The 21,218-nt window shown below is 39.7% G+C and overlaps 1 protein-coding gene across 5 annotated transcripts; it reads right to left on the minus strand.

Annotated features, from left to right (window-relative positions):
* Positions 1 to 2,160: 2,160 nt before the first annotated feature.
* klhl20 (kelch-like family member 20) lies at positions 2,161 to 18,889 on the minus strand. 5 transcript variants are annotated; one of them, XM_061732850.1, is made up of 14 exons: positions 18,762 to 18,889; positions 17,057 to 17,120; positions 14,179 to 14,436; positions 13,976 to 14,084; positions 11,494 to 11,700; positions 9,693 to 9,851; positions 8,705 to 8,799; positions 8,461 to 8,576; positions 7,040 to 7,223; positions 6,796 to 6,939; positions 6,523 to 6,656; positions 6,115 to 6,323; positions 5,892 to 5,998; positions 2,161 to 4,857 (listed from the first exon to the last, which is right to left on the minus strand). In XM_061732850.1, exons 2-14 carry the CDS (start codon positions 17,077 to 17,079, stop codon positions 4,773 to 4,775), a joined length of 1,830 nt encoding a protein of 609 aa, XP_061588834.1. In that variant the 5' UTR covers positions 17,080 to 17,120; positions 18,762 to 18,889; the 3' UTR covers positions 2,161 to 4,772. The 5 variants fall into 5 exon arrangements, with proteins under 5 accessions (XP_061588834.1, XP_061588833.1, XP_061588838.1 ...); XM_061732849.1 differs by having other exon boundaries at positions 18,767 to 18,874; XM_061732854.1 differs by having other exon boundaries at positions 17,053 to 17,120; positions 18,762 to 18,809.
* Positions 18,890 to 21,218: the final 2,329 nt, after the last annotated feature.

A 21,218-nucleotide genomic window follows, 5' to 3' on the forward strand; every position in this document is an offset into this window, starting at 1 on the left:
ATATTTATGCAATATATTGTGGTACGAAATCTCTGAAATCTTTGTGTGAATTCTTTGTAAATGTGCAAAAATAGAAAAAAATGTTTCTTCAAAAAACAAATACACTACTACAGACATTTCTTCATTTGGCAGATTTTGAGTGATATATTGTACACAGGCATTTGCATAAGTCAAGTTTCTGCAGCACTCACTGCTGCTTTAAGATACAAGCTGCATCTTAATCTTTTTTTGTCAATGTTTTATCTGATGGCAGCTGTCCAAACAGGGAGCAGCCAGGATGGGATGGATCTTTCAGAGTGCTGTGGAAAGCAGGACCTGTACAGCTCTTCCAAAGAAAGGGCTGTCTATGATCTTCCTGCTGTAGTGATGACCCTCATAAACCCATTCTTCTCAGCAACGTTGCTGCAGGCAAACTATAGACACAAATGCAGTATTTTAGTAGACACGGGGCAGCAAGAGGACACCAGCAGCTTTTATGAGCTGTTTCTTCTCGAGTATCTTCAAGGAATAAGAGTTTTTATTGTACTTTTCTGTATGTTTGCAGGTGGTTGGTGTGTATTGGTATGACGGTGTTCTACAATTAGGTTTTTTTTTTAAATAAAGGAATGCAACCAAAACTAAATAAAGTAAATAAAGCTAAGTAAATAAATAGGCTTTACAAGGGGGGAGTCATTAATGCAGGAAGAAATGAGAGTGAAAGGGATGGGGGGGCGCCAGGACGGTGGTCTGGACGTCAGAGCCAGGGTTTCTTTTTTTGTTTCCTTTTCCCCTTCAATTTGCTTTTTAATTTCGTCTGTTTCATAGTCTCGCATTTTCATCTTTTCCTTTTATTATAAGTTCTCAATTTCTTCTTTTGATTGTTTTTGCTAAATAAATTAGAAATTCAGCCTCTAAAGGATGTCTTTATCTGCCCATTCTCTAACCTCATTCCCTATGCAGGATTCTGAGTGGGCGGGGCTATGATAATGAGGCTCTGTGCTGATTGGCTGCCTGAATGACGCGATACACCGCTACCAAAAAATGTCGGAAGCTCCGGTGGGCGGAGTTAGTTGTGGACGTGGTTTCACGCATCGGAGGCCAACCGATGTAAATCGCTCCTGTCGTTACGCAACGACGTGAACAGAATATGAACGGCTCGTAGATCCACATCACACTGGACGGATCATCCGGGCGGCTGTACAGACACTGCAGAATTTGGTTGCTTTCCTCCTTCTCTGAGTTGGCAGGCTGAGGGGAGACCACTTTATATATGTTAAAGCAAGAGAAAACATGTTTTTCACAATAGGCCCCGTTTAAGGTTGGGGATGGGTCCGCTGATTTATTAATATAGAGCCGTCCCACCCCAGTCCCCACTCCCCCACTATTGTACTTTTCTTGATAAAATCTGGTGTTGGTGCTCCAGGTCAAATTTGCCTTCATGGAGTTGTGCAGAAGCTGGTCTCCACTAGGGGCTGATTGTCCATGTTTTTCTTGTAATGGTCTACGATCAAATCCTTGATCTTGGCTGTGCTGGGACTCGGGGTGGGCCCTGGTCCATGCTGGGGTGTGAGGGGGCAATGCCTCTGTGGCAGGGTGGAGTAGCGCAGCCACTCAGGCTGACGGGACACAGGTGTCTCCCATCAGCCTCTCCACCCTGCCAGCCTTGATAAGGAGGACTGGGAGACTGCAGCTGGGTCGGACTGAGAAGCTGCTGGTGATCGGTGTGTTGCTGTGCTTGTGCACGTGTGGCGGTGTTTGAGTAATAAAGGGTTCTGCACGAAACTCCGTGTCCTCTCTATCCTGTCGGTCAGGCCCCCGTAGCACTCGCCCTGCTACAGCCTCCTTAAAATAATAAACCGGATTTGGGCTAGCAGCGTGAACATGAGAACTATTCTTGCGCCGAACAAACGTGAATTGCTAAACGAGAATTTGGACCAATACGTGACAAGTTTAAAAACTATCAGTGGTAATTGAAGCAACTGGACCTGTAGGTCCCCCCAACTGGGAAGATGCCTCCAGCAGATCCCAGGAGGGAAAGAAAACCAAAATACAAATCTCTCTAATCTAATGGAAAGCTAAGAAACAGTGTAGAATGAAAAGCATCTGACAGAGCTTGAAGGGAGGGAAATCATTTGTAATTTTCTAAGTTAATTTTTCAAAAGATGTGACAAACTACAAAAACCTGTTTTGATCCCGTAGGAACACGTTTAATATGGTTGTGAACATGGTGAGTCCAGAGCTGCTGCAGTGATCACAGCTGAGACGGCTCTGATACATGAAAACTGCAATCACAACAATGTTTGGGTGATGTGTTGGACAGGCTGCACAGAGGCTACTCAAGGTGAGATATCTGGATACAAACCACCAACTGAAGGCTGGCAGACAACTACAATGCATCATCAATGGCTTACAGGATTAGAGGGAAACTCCACTCAGTTCAGGAACAAATAATCTACGGAAGACAAGTACAGACCAAAAAAAAAAAAAAAAGTACTGTGGCTCTGTATTTCATTAAGAGAGATTGAAAATAAGGTTCATTACGCTGCAAATAAATATGAATCTGAAAGAGAAACTACTGGACAGTAAATAGGTTGTTTATGACCAAATTAATAACATTTGTATTCTTCAACTGAGTTAGATTTCCCAGTAATTCTGAAGCAGTGAAAACAAGAGCGCCATCAAGAAGCAGACAGATTCATTTTTGGCAGCAGAATATGTCCATGTCAGCTTTCTTACAAAAAAACCCCAGAAATGTTCACATAAAGAAATACATTGTGAGGATTCAAACTAAACATTCATACAGGTCTGCATACAGTAACGACAATGAAACAAAAATCCTGCCACATAAAATCCCGCCCCTACTACAAAGCTGACACACTTCTGAACGTTAGCACATTTACATTACTTCCTTGTTGCTGATGGGGGGAAAAAAAATAGTGTGTAGTACAATGATACATAGCACCTGCCTGTATGAACTCCTGAAAGTTTCTGAAAGTTTCCATTTGGGTCTGGGGTTTAGGGTTTGTAGCCAAGAACAGTTTAAAGTGCAGAGTCCTGCTGAATGATGTGTCTCACAGAGCCAACAGGTTTCCTATAAGAAATATATCTACCTCTGCACAGCATCAAGGCTTAAAAGGTCTGAAATATCTGATCTGATTAAAGTCCGCCTCTAATGATTCAATTCCACTCTTTTTTTTAATGGAAACATCCACGTAAAAATGATTAAGACAAAAAAAAAAGATAAAAATCTAAAATACATTTCCAATCACAGTGCAATAAACTGTCAAAGAATCGTCCAAACCAATTTGACCCGTCGACTCAAACTGCCACTGATCTGAGGTCAGCTGCACAAGCAGGAACTTTTCTTTTTAAATTAGCGTCGACTTTAATCCAGCAGGTGGAGCTATTGTACTGTGTGACGATGACTCGACATAAACGAGGACCGGACCGAGAACCGAACAGGGACCTGGTTCAATGGTCGACTGAACAAATGTTACTAACAAATACACAAGCAGATGTTTATTAGTGAATATGTAGTAATAAAAAGAAATCATATATATACACAGTATATATATATGTATATATAGAGAGAGAGATGGGATCCATCTACTTCATCTGCATTTGTGATAGACTATAGCCATTTTCTCTGTTTCAAACACATCGGTCAGACTTCAAGTAATGAAACAAAGAGCCTGTTTTAATTCTCCTGTGCAGTGCCAGAATGGCTGCCCACAAAAAATGGGATTGGGAATGGTTTGAAAATGAATAGTAAACATTCTTTGGCCACAGATATCACTCGATCGTATGACTGCAAGTCCACATGTGAAGCTTGTGGTAAATCGGTCATGGCTCAGAACAACACCGCTGAACTATGCGACAAAGATTGGTAAATTTGACTCTTTTGTCCTTCTTGGTAAACTATATTCCTCTAAACCACACTGTCTGACCTGAAATATAATTAACGTCCAGAGTAACAAACATCTACAGGTCCATTCACTGTTCAGTCACCGTCTTGCTAACCGTTTTCCTCAGTGGCCGGGTTTAGATACATTTATCCTGCTCGCTCTAGTAATTCAGTGACGTGTGCAGATGCCTTCAGAAGGAAACAGCACTTGAGGACACCTTTACATGAGTTTACTGGTCTTAATGGGTTCACAGCCGCAGTTGAGAAGCACGAGTCAAGCCAAGAGCAAACTAGAGACGCAATGAGAAAGCACAGGTTTATCTTTGTCAGCATGCTCTGTCTGTTGCGTCACCTGGAAACAGCTTTTTTTGGTATTAAAAGCTGATGTAGGTGACCAGGGCTCTCTCAGCCTTCTATTGAACCATTGCTTTTACAGTATACTTATTCCCTCTTAACTGCAAACACATGAAGGCGTCCCCTACTAACATTCATGATCATGGCGAGCTCCACTTGTCACACGTGTCGATTCAGATCCAGACCAGGGGGCTTTGTGGATGAAAACGCAGAGTTCATCAGAGGAGCAGAGCGGCCTCCAAACTGGAAGATTATTGGTGTTTTTGTAGACTTCTCTTGATGTACCTCATGGCGGCCGTGGTCAGTCAGCCAAGACAAGCAGGGTACATACAGGATATCACCTCTGAGTGGGGTTTGGGGATGAACTGAAGTTCAAAAGTCTGTCCTTCTTTTCCGTCTCACCCCCACCCCCCATGGTTCTCTCGTTCTCGTCCTGCGTCACATCGTCTCTCTCGGCGCGAGAGTTGGTAAAAAGGAGGAACGGTTGTAACGTGATGAGAACTGAAAGTGAGCGTGTGGGGGGCAGGAGACGCCGTTACCATATGTGAGATTCACAGTGAGTCATTTTAATGACGCCGACCCCTCCACCTAACCGGCGGTAGTTCATTCCACCGTACAACCTAGAGAGAGGTGAAAGAGAGAGAGATGAGAACAAACATATAACAAAGTGTTTCAGTTAGAAATGTAGTGATGCACCGAAATGAAAATTTGTGGCCGAAACCGAAACTAATAATAAACACTTGGCCGAATACCGAATAATACCAAACAATGGTTCTTCGAAGTTTTTCATTTATTGTGCCAATTTTTTCACCATTGCATAAATCAAATAAATGTGCAGTGAAATACCCGCCAGTCACAATTTGTCTTACTGTACTGTCTTATTGTATTTTTTCCTCATAATCCTTTTTCATTTTCTCCTGTTCAAATCCAATTAATCGGGTCGCGGTGCAGCAGGGCTGATCTCCGCAATTTGCAGCCTTGTATAATAATTGTAAAAATCTGGGTTATTTTCCTGGAGGATCTCGTCATATCAGACAGTGAGGGTTCTCCACCGCATCGGTAGTACGGGCCCTTTTCTCCTGCGCTGTGCGTCCCGCGACCGTCTCCATCACAGAGCGGTTTCCCAAATCCAACTCAGCCTGGATCATTTCTCGTGTTCTCTGCTTTTTCCCCACATCCAAGTAATGATCTGACATGCTGAATTTAACACCGCACGCCGCTCACTCCACGCTGTTTGATTGCGTCATCACACGCCGTTTTTAATTGTTGGGTTTTTTCCCCACTTATTCCACCGAACACCGAACGTGTTTTTTTGCTATAATTTCGGTTACCGAACATTTGGTGCATCACTATAAAAATGCTCAAGGATTAATGTAACCATTATTCCTCTTGTTCATCAGTTTCAACCATAGTGGCATTCAGTCTCAGCAGGTGTCTTAAATCCAAACTGCTCATTAAATATATAAAATAAATAAATAAATAAATAAATAAATAAATAAATAAATGTTTGACTCAAATAGGTAAAGACTTTTTTCATCTGCGAGTGCCTTTGTCTGGAGAATCAAGAAGTCCACGAGAACCCTATGTTTCACAGCTGGACTTGGTAGAAACCGTATTCACATGTGAAGTCAGCCTGACATAGAATTCCATTTACCTCCATGTATTGGCGTCAGGATCATAGACTTCTATTGTTTTTAGATACGTTGTTCCATCAAACCCTCCTACTGCCATCAGCTGACCGTTCACCACTGCCAAGCCCACCTACAGACACACAAGAGTTACACTTCTACCTCCGACAACAGAGCACATCACTTACGGTGAGCCCTGGAATACTTTTGTGTTCTTTACAGCAACAGATAAACATGGATAACTCTCACCCCGCTCCGTCTGGATGTCATGGCCACTACTGGAGACCACTGGTTGGTCCTGGGGTTGTAGCGCTCGGCGCTGCTCAGCTCTGTGGTGTCGTCTCTCCCTCCGACCGAGTAAATCATGTCCTGGTAGACCGCACAGCCCAGATGCTTTCTCCTGGTTCCCATGGGCGAGACGGTGTGCCAGCGGTTTTCTTGAGGGTTGTAGCGCTCCACTGGGAATGAAAGACAGAAGGAAGAGGGGGAGGAGCGTGTTTTTTCAGAAAATAGCAAAAGGTTAACGCCATTTCACAATAAAATAGTCATATAACAAAAAGACAGAAAACATCACCCAGTGATTTCCCCCCCACTTATATCTTTCTTTCCTGTTACATTCATAGGTTAACTTTACATTTCCTGTACAAAGAGCCCCACCTGTATTTAATGGAGACGTGCCATCAGACCCTCCCACAGCGTAGAGGAATCCCCCCAGCACAGCGACAGCAACACCCAGTCGCCTGGTGCTCATGGAGGCCACTCGGGTCCACTTGTTCTCCTTCGGATCATACCTGAAAACACCAGAGATTGCTCAACTGTTACACAAAGATGTAGCTTTTTTTTTGGTTTGTGGGCAGGACATGAATTGCAACAAGTTACTACACAACAGAAAACTAGCAAAACAGAACTGAAATGGTGTTTGTGTTATACCTTTCAACAATGTTGAGACAAGAAACCCCATCCTGTCCTCCCACAGCGTACAGATATCCCCCGAGAACTGCCACCCCCACGCTGGTCCGACACGTGCTGGTGGGGGCCACGTCGCTGCTCCACTGATTGGTCTTAGGATCATATCTGGACAGGGAAAATATCCAGAACAAAAACATTTACTTTTATATGTGTTGAAGAATGTTGAACAGCTTTGTCTAAAGAGAGTCGGAGCCACGGCGACAACCTTTCTACGGAGTTGAGATACGATGAACCGTCATGACCTCCCACGGCGTAAAGCAAGTCGTCCAGGACGCTGACACCAACACCGCATCGGCGTTTACTCATCGACGCTACCATCCGCCACTCGTTTGTCTGTGGATCGTAGCGCTCCACGCTGGAAATGGCATCTCCACTGCACCAACCACCGACTACGGAGCGAGACGGTGAAGAACAGACAGTGAGCCAGTAATAGCAACATGTTAGGTCCAACCCCCAAACTAAAACAACTTAAATTAACTTTTACAATTTTAGCTTAGCAGGTTCCCCTTTAGGCAAGGTTAAGAAACTCTTAAGAATTGTTCTTGTTCGATCACGGTCTCGTTTTCTTCTTCCATCATCACTTTGAGTCTCAGATAGGGCTGGGGATCGATTCAAATGTCAAGAATCGATTTGATTCTGATTCTTAAGATTCAGAATCGATTATCAAGATTTGATTCAATCCGATTCGATTCCGATATTGATTTGGGTTAGTGTAATTAAAACTGTCTTTTGAGCTGTTGCATGAATTATATGACTGTAGTTATGCAAAATATTACTACTAGTAATATATTGAGATTCAACAGCAAGTATTGCAGCTAATGATGCTGTAAGGACCAATCAGCTCCCAGAATGCTGATAGAACTGCTTTCAGAAACATCGTGGGTCAGAATTACCAAACAGATCCAGGGAGGAAACAGAGACGGATGAAATCGGTTTTATTTTTTCCCACATTCCGTTTTTATTTGTTCCTTTTTCGGTCTATTTTGGTTTTTAATTTTTGAGCATTTGGTTTTTAGCATTTTTTGCAGATGTAACCCCAAGACAGTATATAAAGTAATGAAATATAGACAATTTATGCAATTATAACCTAACACTTTAATGTTTTCATACCTTTAAACATATTTAAAGGCAAAAACCTGGCACCAGTTATTCATCATGTCAAACAAAACATTCCTTTTTTGGGGATAAACAAAAAAATAACCAAAAGTTGTAATGTAATGATGAAAAAAAAAACAAAGAAATAAAAGAAAAAAAAAAAAGGAAAAAAAAAAAAAAAAAAAAAAATCGATCTTTAGACATATGAATCGATTTTTAGGAATTAATATGAGAATCGATTTAGAATTGGGAAATTGATTTTTTTTCAACACAGGCCTAGTCTCGGAGTAACCTAATATAGTGTAGACCTGTGAGCAGGTTCATGAATGTTGTTGTGACATAGTACTGAAGACTGGAAGACAACACTGGTTTTTGCAGATAGTCGGGGTGAAAGACTACAACAGCTAGACGGAACTTCTTAAAAAGGAAATCAAATGTTCCATCAAATGAAACTGAAATTGATGTTCTAAAAACACAACAAAAAAATATTCCTAGATGCAGAGTATTAGTGAAAATGATTTAGCCACTAACCTGCAAAAAGAACCTCTCCACATCGAATGGGTTTCCTGGGCCGGGTTCTGGGGCCCTGCATCAGGGGCCTCTCCTGTGGCAGCAGCAAGTAATTCTTTGCCTCATCAACAAGGTCTCTGAAATAACAAAGAAAGCAGTCTTAAAATCATAATTCTTACATCATTCCCATCATTTTTCGTCAAGCTAACAGAAAAGTAGAAAATGAATGCATAGAAATCTGGTAAATTGTATGTTGACCACACACCTGCACTCTTCATCACTTTTGATGAGGGGATCTGAACCCACGGTACCCACTAGGAACTTGGGGCTGAGCAGCGGTAAGCGGACGTGCTGAAGCACCTGCAGAGCACACGATCTCACATCAGGTTGGATTTGACAAAAACAAAAAAGGCAGACTATAATATCATAGCTAACAAACAATGTAGCTTATTTGAATCACTAAATCATGATAAATCAGTGAGAATGAATGAATTAATTTTTATTTCGAACATGTATATAAAATGAAAGTAAAAATAATAAACAGATAAACATTTACATCTTCATATTCACATATGTTCGAAAAAAAAGGAGTAGGAAGAAGTGTAAACTTTTTCCTAGTTCCTACCCCTTTATAACTATGGATTTACATTATTGCTATTATATCTACACAATATCCATATAAATATAATGTATATAAATACTATGTAAACATGCCTATTATTACATAATTATCCATATAAGAATATAGACAATATAAATATGACATATATATTATATCAATATCTAGGAAATACAACTATTATATAAATATACACTATATAAACTACTATATAAATATCCCTATAAATATATATGTGCTACATACCCAATAAATATATAACATATTACATAATTTTAACTATCCCTCTCAACAGATAATATATACTACATAAATATCCACATAAATATCTAAACATATCTTAAGCAAGTATAATATACCATTTTTCCCTATTTTATTTGTTTCTCACACTCCTCGTTAACCCATTTCCTCTTCCATATACCTGTTTATAAATACTTTTTTGTATTTCTTTTTAAACAGATTTATGTTTAGAATAATGGCAACAAAACAAACTACACATAAGGATTAAAGCAGACAGGAGTATTGAACAGTCCAGCTGTTTGCAGGGCTTCCAGACACGTTAACTGCTCCAACACCAGCCCATCGTGAGCTGCACAGACTGCAGCAGCTCTAACATCCTTCTCTAGCAACAAACCTGGGGCAGCTGAGGTCTGCGTTCCTGGATGCTGTATTTCACCCAGGCCATGACAGCGTTGAACACCTGTTCCTCACTCCGCACATTAAGCTCATCACTGGAAATGATGTCAATCAGCTGGTTGGCAGGCAGCAGCATGAACTCTTCACTTTCCATTACCTACGACAAGACAGTCCAACAAAAGTTTATAGTTTCCTTCCATCAATCAGTAAATCACTTTTCAGGGGCATGGCAGTTTGGAATGGTTAAACAGATGTATCTACTTCCTTCAATCAAACTTTAAAACAAAGGCACAGGTTGTATTACAGAAAATGATTAGCTAGGTACTTCACTGAACTGTACTCTTTTAAAGGTTGGGTGAGCGATTTCTCGACGATATCACGTCTGCTGATTTTTTTTTTTTTTTAACCAAAATGTGGAGCACAAGCTCCTCCACTCCCCCTCTTGGTGAAGTAACTGACCATTTTACAAAATAGATGTGAAGATATATTTCTTTAATCAGAAAGATGCATTTTTAAATTTTGATTTAGAAGAAAGTTGATGTGCAGGGACATAAAGACGGGAATGTTCAATCTTTGTTGATGAATTTAAAGAAAAATAACAGATGCCTTTATAAATGTTAATATACATTCAATCAAGATCTGAAATACTGCTTCACTGGAATGATACGCTGGTAACATTTAAAAGGTCCATATCCATCATTCATTTTAACATTGTAGTATTTTTTCCTGTCATTGAAAATACCCTACATTTTTTCTCATCAGATTTATTTTGGCACAGAGCTGCTTAAATTATGTAACACACTCAACATTTTTCTACGGAAAGCAAAAGATAAAAGCAGTCACATAATTTACAAATTAGACGGCAGCACGCCCAGTCATTACAACTGGAGCAAAAGCGTCTAGGCTGCACAGTGAGCACAGCTTGTCAGTTTGTGTAACCCTTGCCAAGAAAAAAAAGTAAATCATACACAGACCAAAAAATAAAGAAGAGTCAGAGGCAAGACAACAGCAGAGGTTATGACTCATTTGATCTACAGCCCGCAAAAATTAAACTCTCTTCTGTTGACTCACAGGTAGAAGTGTGTCTGAGCGTTTGAGATTAGTGGACGTTGTGGGTCTTATCATCCACAGGCCTGAAAAAGACTTAACTAGTCACACCAAAGATAAAACATCAATATCTGAATCTGATCATCACCTTAGATTTCAGCGAGAACCAGTACTAGATCACAAAATCTTTTAAAGCCGGCCATGTACAGATATTGTTTACTTGTGGCAGATCCCTCAGAAATCACACTAAAATTAACACTAGACAAATACAGTTAAGCAGAGATAAGTTCTCAGTTTGTACTGTTAAGTGTCTAGGTATTTAAATCTAAAAAAAATAAGACACGTTGGAGCTGTGAAACTCCCAAATTTAACAATGTGAGAGCTCCTCTCTTCTTTTCAATGTAAATCACATGCATCTTTGTAAATCTTACAAATTTGGGAAAATATGTTGATTAACAATTGTTAATCTTTAGCCTGCACACCATCAGTATGCATGCATATCAAAGCAAGAAAACAGGATAAGTAAAAGTAACAGGGCAAATTTGCATGAACCAAAAAAATGTGAGCGTGTGATGCCGTTTTCTGCTGACTGCATGAAAACACATGCTTTCAATAAGGCCAGTAAGTCTCACGTGTATGTCATTGCAGTCTCCAGAAACAACCAGACTCTGACTTTTCAAAACTTGTTTGTGCAGACACAACAAACACTATGACATCAGAAAAACAGCTGTTGAAGCTGCATGTGCTCTTACCTCCTGAAAATTGTGCTGAGTGAACTTGTCTGCGATCCGGAGCAGCTCGCGACAGGAGTGTGTGTCGGCGAAGGCCCTGATGCCCAGGCAGTTGGATGGATCCAGTTGCCTCTTGAGGAACTCACAGCAGGCCTCCTGGATCTCAGCCAGCTGGAGAAGACAGGCCGCCGGTAGCAGTGTCTGGACATTCCCCTCCTCTACAGTCACCTTGAAGGGGGCAAATCAGAACAGGATTAAATACAGAAGCTTCACCAAAACCTCTAAGTCATTCTCAAGCTTCAAAAGTAGCAAGATCTGAGCAGACAGAGCCAAAAAGGGTTCGTAATAAGCCAGAGCAGTCCAGAAGTTTCCTTCAGATGGATAATATTAAGATCCATCCATTTCTGAAACACGAGGGCAGTGTGATGGTATAGGTATAATCACTGTGGCTATTATGACATACACACCTACATGTGAATATTTGATGTGTAATTATGTTATTTAATTTATTCAATTAAAATCTAATTTGAGCGTCTGCACTATTTGCACAATTTTTCATTCAACACTTATCTTAAAATATTGGAAACTATAAAGTTGTGTCCAAATTGTTCCTGACAACTGTATAAGTACCCAATTTAGAAAAGTTTACAATTTCTTGTTTTAACCCTGACATTGTTCCTTATTTAAAAAACTATTAATTGATTGTTTTATCTTTCACATAAGTGCCTTGAGAACACTGTCTGAGATAAATGAGCAAAAATAGGAATAAAACTGAACATAATTAATTACAAATGTCTTCCTTAGTGGGTCCATAGATTAACAAAACCTTGTAAAAGATTTTCATGCACAACTTATCCCCTGAAAGCCCTGGATCATGATACTTTTTTTATTCTAATATTATGTTAAAGTGATTTTGGCTTTCAGTGAAAAGAAAACTTCACCTCGTCACTGAAGTCGACCCAGATTTTAAAAATTCTGCTGTGGGTCAACAAGTTCTGCATGAGAAGTTGTTTTCATCCGTTTCCTTTTTAATATATATTTTTAGCGATTTGAGCTTTATTATACACATCAGTATATTTATAGGCCCGTTTTCACTAGTGGGAGTATCAGGTTGATTTTTCAGGGCCGGATGGTTGGTGCGTGTCTCCATTACCAGGAACAGCCCTGCAGAAGTGGCTTTCAAGAACCTTTACGGGGCGAAACACATCTCTGTGGCAGGAGAAGTACTCATTGGCCAACAGGAACCTCCTGGCAGGTGTCTCTGTTAATCTGAATTTCCAAATTACTGTATTTTCTGCATTATAAAAGGCGCACTTAAATTCCTTGATTTTTCTCAAAAAGCATCAGTACACGAGGAATTTTGTTGTGCTTACTGACCTTGAACCAATTTTATGTGGTAAACTGTGCCCAAAAATCTGTCAAAATGTTTTAGTGCGATTTTGATAAGCGACGAAGCCGCTCCGCTTGATCGATGCTCGGACCATTCAGCTGACAATTTAAAGTCAGTCCTTGGTTGGATACGGATTGCAACGTCAGACAACTTTAGCTAACTACCGTAATTAGTCCATCTAGTCCATGTTACCTTACTATAATTAGACGTCAAGCCAATGTTAGGTTTTTACCGTAAACCCAATTTTAAAATCAATATCATACTCAAATGTTGGACTACAACGTTGTTCCAACTTCACACTAACTTCAGGTGTCCACTATCGCTGGCAACGATGAACCAATCAGAGAACAGTACGCAGTACTAGGCTTACCTCTGACACTTTTTATTTGTGGATTCGTGGAAGACGAAGACTCACAAAATGTGAGTGTATTTTTCCGTATTTGTTACAACTGAATGATATTCTGACTTATTGTGAATGAGTTGAATAAAGTTCGACTTACTTGACTGTATTGTTTCGCTTTATATGTTTTATCATGTGCCTTATAACGGGTGCATCTTATGTATGAAAATAGACCCGTTCGTTGATATTGCACCTTATAATGTGGTGCATCTAATGGTCCACAAAATACGGTACGCTCAGCACTCTGTGTCACATTGTGTTACAAATACATTTGATGAAGTTGGAGATTACAAGAAAAAACCAATAGATGGACCGATGAGTCGGTTCAAGTCTTGTTGGCATATTATGCCAATGTACTGTAGAGGTCCGGCAGGGAGCTCTTTTAATCTCAACTGCTAACACAAAAAAAAAAGAAAACACAAGTAGCATCGGTTCTTTGCAGCAAAATAAAAAGAGAAGAGACACATTCTTGGCTGTTTGCAAACATAAAAAAATAGACATTACCGCCACCTTGTGCTATCGTGACTGTGCTATTATTTCAGGCATGTGTTCATGTGTGGCGCTGCAGTGTAATGTAGACACACCGGCTGAAGGGGCTGAGGAGATGCTTGGCCTCGTTAGACGTTCCTGTCTGGCAGGTTATTCTGAACTCCTGCTAGTGGAAACAGGCCTATTGCTGAAAATGCCCCTGTCCTCAAACGCCTCGTTCCTACCTGTGAAGTGTAGGCGAAGTCAATAAGGAGTTCCATGGCTCTCTCATCAATGTCCCGGATCACCACTTCAGTCTGCCTGCTCTCTGCCAGCTCTCCGGTAAACATTGCCCTGATAAACCAGCACATTGAATATTGTTACAGAGTCTTTATTATATGTCCTGATTACTCAACTATATGAATAAAATGCACGTGTCTTTACATACCTGAAATATGGGCTGCAGGCAGAGAGAATCACACGATGAGCATAAATCTTCTTGGCGCCTACCACCAGCACTACGTCGCAAAGCTCCCGGTGCTTTCTTAGCAGGTTGATCACTTCCAGTGTCTGCCGTGGGTGTTTGTCTGAGACGTAAGGCATGCGTGCTGGCTGGGGGACCCCTTCAGGGAGCTTGTTGGGGTCCCCCAGAGTACAGCGGCTGGTGATGTCCATTCCAGTGGTGTCCTGACGTGCGCTGGTTGCCCTTGACATGATCAATAATTCAAATAGAAGATTAATGGGTTGTTTCAACTTGAGAAAAAACTTAAGAAAAAAATTTAATAATTAAATAAATATTATATATATATATATATATATATATATATATATATTATTCTCTTAATTATACTCATTCATATATATATATATTTATTATAATATATAATGCTCTTATATTATTATATATAAAAGCATTCACATACTCCATGCCCCTTATACATGGAACAAACTTCAAAAGGATCTAAAAATAACAGAACTTATTCCACTAAGTGATTTTAAGTCTAGAATGAGTGCACTTGAGACAGCATCTCTGATTTGTAACTGTTTTAAATGATTTCCATGTTTTGTTTCATTTGGTTTTAATATTTCACATCACACCTCTGTAAATTTTAATATCTGAATATAATATATATATTTTAATATCTTGTGCTGCTTCTTGGCCCACACACACACACACACACACACACACACACACACACACACACACACACACACACACACACACACACACACACACACACACACACACACACACACACACACACACACACACACACACACACACACACACACACACACACACACACACACACACACACACACACACACACACACACACACACACACACACACACACACACACACACACACACACACACACACGAAGAGTGTAATAGCAGAATTAACAATTTAGTGTAGCTTATAAATAGTCAGGTGATAAAGGGCACTCAGACACTGAGGCAGAAGCTTCAAATGGATTTAAGACAGTAATTGTACAAACAACTTTTTCAATCAGTTTAAAAAGGAGACTGGTGAAGAGTTGTTCCTAGTATCATGGTAGTGTGTCTGGCACAGACATCTGGTGGAGTTAAACTCAAATGCAATGCCGGTAGACAAAAGGATTAAGAAATGCATTTAATTCTACACTAAGCCAAAATGGGATTTTAAACATCTTTGATTTTAAAAAGCATTTAAGACCATTTAAAAAAAAAATGCATGAATATGTGTTATACTTGTATATGATACAAACTGACTGACAGTGAAACCTGGACTACAGCCTCAGTCTGCAGCCATAAGCTAAACCTAAAATAGCTGGGTCACTGATAAATAGATGCAGCAGTCGGTGTAAACATATCCACATCAGTCAGTCCACTCGGTGTATCCTCACACCTTTTAAGAGCCGTGGACAGAATGGCTTTGGTGCTGGGATTCACATGACATCATGTTCCCATTACCAGTCCCTCACATTCAAGCACATCAAGTTCCAAAGATGCCATCATTAATTAATTTTTTCAGGTTGTTTCTTTAAGTTGCTCTGGTTTTAAAGGGTTGGCAATCCAACGTTTTTAGCTTTTACACTTAAGTGAGGTCAACTTTAAATTCAGTGATTACATAATCAGAGGATGAAAGATTAAATGTAACCCACAGCGTCTGGTAGGTTGTATGACAACTTGGCTGCCATCCCGAAGAGTCCCCCCCACATTAGGAACTGCAGGGGTGCTGTAGTGTCTATTTATTAGACACAAACTCATATATGATTTATGTAAAATACTAAGAAGCTATTATATTTGGAAGTTTTTCCCCCAAAGTGACCATGCTGCTTTTATTCTGACCTTTTCTTGTGCATTTTTTGAGTTTGACAGCAGACGCACAATGCTACATTCCCTGAGCCTTCCTTCATACGGTATTCGGCAATTCAATTTGTAGTTATAACAGTTTTACATTTCTCTGAAATGATACAGATATTTAAGGAATATTTTATTTTTTAAAGCACACGTACAGTATACATATTATCATCCTGACCTTGCTATTCTCTCTATTTTTGTTATTTACAAAATTCAGGAAATAAAACAATATTGGTTCACTTTTCTTTTTTTTTTTTTAAACTGGACACTGAAGAAGGACATAGGACTCCAGTGAGCACACTTTTTAGTTTTTGCAGAGGACATGATTAGATGTTTCCAGTCATGCATCCACACAGTTCATAAATACACACACACACACTCCTTTTTCATGTCAGCCTTTGACCTAGCTCTCAAGCAGACAGTAACCCTGATAGGGAGAAACTGACCACAGGTTTAAAGCAGCAGAGCAAAGGTCACATTCAGCCAGCAGTCTCTGGGGTTTTTGAGTAGAAACCCCCCACCAACCCCATTACTACCATTTAATCAAGATAAAACTATACTCAGTAGCGTGGATTCACCTGACTTACAGACAAGCTTATGCAATACCTTAAAAGGATGAGTACCTATCAGAGTCTCCATGTCTTGTTGCAGCTTTTTCACTCGAAGAGGAAATCATTCAGCCCACTTTTAGACATGTTCTCCTTTCCATAAGTCTGGTGCACCACTTAGACAAGTCACTTCTGGTTTTTCTTTTTTTTCTAAAAAGTCAATAACAGTCCAACCAAAATTGGATACAATAATGCTTACATCCTACTAGCAACAAGCTAAACTCAAAGTGGGTTTCCATTCTCAGATCAAATTATATAAATTCCACCACTGTCAAATATTTCCTACTCTGTGGTTTTCTCTATTTCTCTATTCTTTTCTCATTTCTCTCAGTGGTATCACATACAGAGTCCTTCATACTTTAATCTTACCTACCTGCGCATTGGCTTTGAGTCCATGCACTGAAGAGCAATGTTTGGTCCAACAGCCTCAAACTAATCTGTGAAGACAAAAAGAAACAACTCAGAACCCCCCCTATAGTTAAATACAAACACTACTACAACTTGAACTTTGGAGGGCCAGTATTCTACTGAAAACATGTTCAGAAGCAGTCGCATCGCTGAATTTACTGAGCTAGTCCCGTAGCATTCTGCTCTGAAACTTCCTTTCATCTTTGCATACCACCCACTTAAATGTTAATGTGGAACCAGCCCTGTCCAACCAAACATCCACGGGATGCACTGGAGTGGGACTCTATTAGAAAACCTCCGGTCCAGAGGGCCCAAGTTATATCAGCCTGCAACTCACTCCCTCACACACCAGAATGTGGGTATCAATACATTAATAAGAGACCCCCCTGCCCAGGTCCTCAATCCTCCTCTTTCAAAAGCAGACTAAAAAACGTACCTTTTTGCACAGGCGTTTGAGTAAACTCTACATGGTTGGCTGGGTGATCACACTTTTGTTAAAATGGAATTATGGTTGTTATTTTTGTTTTTCTCTTGTCATACTTTTTTCTGTTTCTGTTATTGTAAACTTGTAATTTTGTTTCGTTTATATATTTGAGCACATCGTGTCCTAGCTCATCATGTGAAATGTGCTTCATAAATAAATTTGCCTTGCCTTGCCTCAATGGCCTGCATGCTTTAGCAGTTTCTCACATGGGCCTGAAATGAAGGGATCATTAAAATACTCTTGATGCTGCTGGTTGAAGCAAAACGTCTAAAACATGCCAAGCCTGGTCTCAGCTGTTTGGGCTGAATAACAGAAACTACATTACATTTAGTAATTCTACAACAAGATACTCCAAAACAACGTACCACGTTTATTAAAAATGGACAAAGACACCAATCATTCACCTTATTTTGAGATTGGGATCAATTCAATGAGACCGGGCAACAACACGCATAATGTTGAATAAACCTGTAGAGTCCTTGTTGCACTGAACTACATTAACATCATAGAAACACCCCTCATGTGTCCCTTGTCAGATACTCTAAGCTCAGTGTGTTCTCTGCGTGTGTGTTTTGTGACGTTTGTCCCATTTGCTCTCTGAACTGACAAGATTAACTTAGCAGGAGAGCTAACTGCTGGTTAAGCCTGATTTATGGTTCCGCGTTAAATCGACGCAGAACCGACGCCGTACGGTGCGCGTCGCCGCGTTCCCTACGGCGTACGCTCTGCGTTGGTGTAACGCGGAACCATAAACCAGCCTTTAGCTTCTCCTGATGCGCACTAGTCAGCCAGATAGAAGATAAACATCACAGTTTTCCATGATACAGTAAGACATTTTTTTAAGTACAGTTATGGCAAACACGTATTAGCTAAATATAGTGAATATAAGTCATGTATTCTCCTTGGGGAAGAGCTCAAATCAGCAGATTAACGACAACTTGCAGCATATCTGGGGAGAGGAGCTAGTTAGCTTTGAGGGATGTTGTTTATCGGTGAGTAGTCTCTGTTAAGTGACAGAAAAAAAACCAATTGCAACAATTAAGAGACATTTAAGAGTGGGTCTGTGTGTTTTGGGGTATTTGTGAGCATTAGGGATATGCTGAGAGCTAACATCAGTGTCTGCGTTCACTGTGTAAACACTCATAACAATGTCACAAAAAACAGACCATTTCGAGACGTGTTTTACCTTACATTTCCATCCCGCAGACGGAGAGAAGTCGTCCCGGTAACTTGTGTTTACAATGTTTTAGCCGTGGATAAATGTTGGTGTGAATTCCTTCCTCGGGGATCTGCGCATGCCAAGTGCAACTTCCGGATGGTGTATTTTCAAAGTAAAACTAGGAATGACGTCATTGCCATATGGCTAAAATAGTCACACAAAAAAAAAACATACAAAATTATGAATTGTATCAAACTGTCGCTTTTACGGTTTATTTCACAAATGAAACGCGAATAGTTCACAAGTTAAGAATGGGCTCATGTTTACAACGTACTGATTTATTTGGTTATTCATTTATTTGTCCACCAGAGTGCGCCCAGTTGCCTTAGGTTTTTCTTTCTTTTCAATTTTAAATATAATGGGGGTGTAAATAGGCTACATAAAGTCTTATACAGACATATTTGAAAATATTAATCTGAGGTACCAATACAATACCAAATAAGGCCTTCTATGGCTACAAGGTTTTGTACCTCTGGCAATATTTTTGCATCACCATTATGGTTTTTATACATTTTTATCTCATTAGCAAATAAAATACATTTTTCAGAGAGCCTTAAATCATATCTTTTCTATTTTTATTTACCAACTGAGGGATACATTCAAGTTCCAGAGCCAAGACCATACACTCATTTTCAGCAAGAAAATAAAAAGGCTGCATGACAGGACTCAAAGCCAGAATGTTAGTTAAGTGTGTTGTAGAGTTAAATTACAGAGTGCTAAAAGCTATTTACTATTTTTTTGTTTCAATTCTGAAATAAAGGTGTGAAATAATTTTAAATGCAATGAAAGTGGCAATAAAAGCACATTAAATCATCTCAGGTTTGTGCTATCTATAATGATATGACTATAATTTTTCCTTAGTTTTTATACGAATCCAATTTTTTTCTGTTATTTTTTTCTTATTATAGGGGTGCCATAAATTAAGCAGTAAACTGGGATTCTCTATATTGCAAGAAATTTGAAAAGCATCACACACAGATGCTGTCGATTATTATGACAATTATTCAGTAGACTTACAGCTTAGACAAAAATAGAATAATGTCAATGGCCCGGTTTCCCAGATAAGTTAAGTAGTTCTTAACAGTTAAGTAGTTCTTTCACAGGCTACTTAAGATGGTTTGAAAGAAGTCTTTCGCTGTTAAGAACTACTTAACTGATCTGGGAAACCGGGCCAATGACGGTTTCCAAAACAAAAGAAAATATAATTTGATGTCAAAACCTAAAAATATATATTTATTATTGCAAAATGAGAAGCAGCACACTCATATTTGAAGTACAAACATCAAATGCTTAACATTTTGACTTAAGCCGGTTACTTACTCAGTGATCAAAGCGATAGCAGATCATTGTATCAGTCAGTTAAATTCTGATCAAACATAAATGATAATTGCTGAACATCTTCATTCAAATACTCAACACAAGGATGTGTTTATTTATTACTTTATATTACAATTGACAAATCAGTTTGTGGAGGACAATTGTGCATGTGGTGACACCAAGAAAGGGAAAAATACTAAATAAATAGTTTTTTAATGAAAAAGGAAAATTTGCATAAAAATGTACAAGACTTTTTTTTTTTTAATCTTTAAAAAAAAAGATTTTGTGGCTTTAGTAGCTTTTATTGACAGCGAGTCAGGAAACTGAGGAAAGACCACTACCGCTGAATGCATAGGTGCTGAAGGCCACTGCCAAAGCTATTTCACCATGGCCGGTGACAAGCATGTCTGCCATCAGGAAAAAGGTCATCAAATTTATCAGGATTGAGAAGCAGCCCCACTTCCAGCACAAACCTGTTGAAAAAGCTGAAACACCGGATGACAACAGGAACATCATTAATGATGTGTTCCAGGGCATTGGAGGATGCATCATTGATCCAGTGTTCAGGTTATTGCTGGTTCTCATAAAACCACAATCACCTCTTTTGTCTTGTTCAGTTTTCGGTCCTTCTGTCACCACTTATAAGCTCCATCTGATCATTTCAGCTGCTGACATGACCTTGTATTTGAACTCTGTGGTTAGAGTGAAATTGTGAGGAAAGAACAGTCCCCAGGCCTGCTCCTGTGCTACTGACCACTTGCACAAATTACGTAACACTTAAGTTTCACAAAGTGTGGCGTGTTTTCCAGGTAGTCAATAATCCAGGTTGTTTCTTGAGGCTCCCGCACTGCGTTTTCCTGACTTTCTTAAACACAGAACCAAAGAACATGTTCCTCAAAGTGCTAAATGCTTTGCCAAGATCACAAGCTGATTGAATCAGGTAGATGATGGGATGTTCAAAACCCAGCCCCATGTAAAGAGTGTGTCGTAAAGGGGGATTGTTAACTTAGGTGGGCTGACAACAATTTTTCCATGAGTTTCCTGATGTTACAAGTTATTTAACAAAAAAAAAGCTGGGCTGTAGAAACCAAACAGCGGAGGAAAGAA

The sequence above is a fragment of the Cololabis saira genome, chromosome 10 (genome assembly GCF_033807715.1).
Source record: "Cololabis saira isolate AMF1-May2022 chromosome 10, fColSai1.1, whole genome shotgun sequence".
In the NCBI taxonomy this organism is placed as follows: domain Eukaryota; kingdom Metazoa; phylum Chordata; class Actinopteri; order Beloniformes; family Belonidae; genus Cololabis; species Cololabis saira.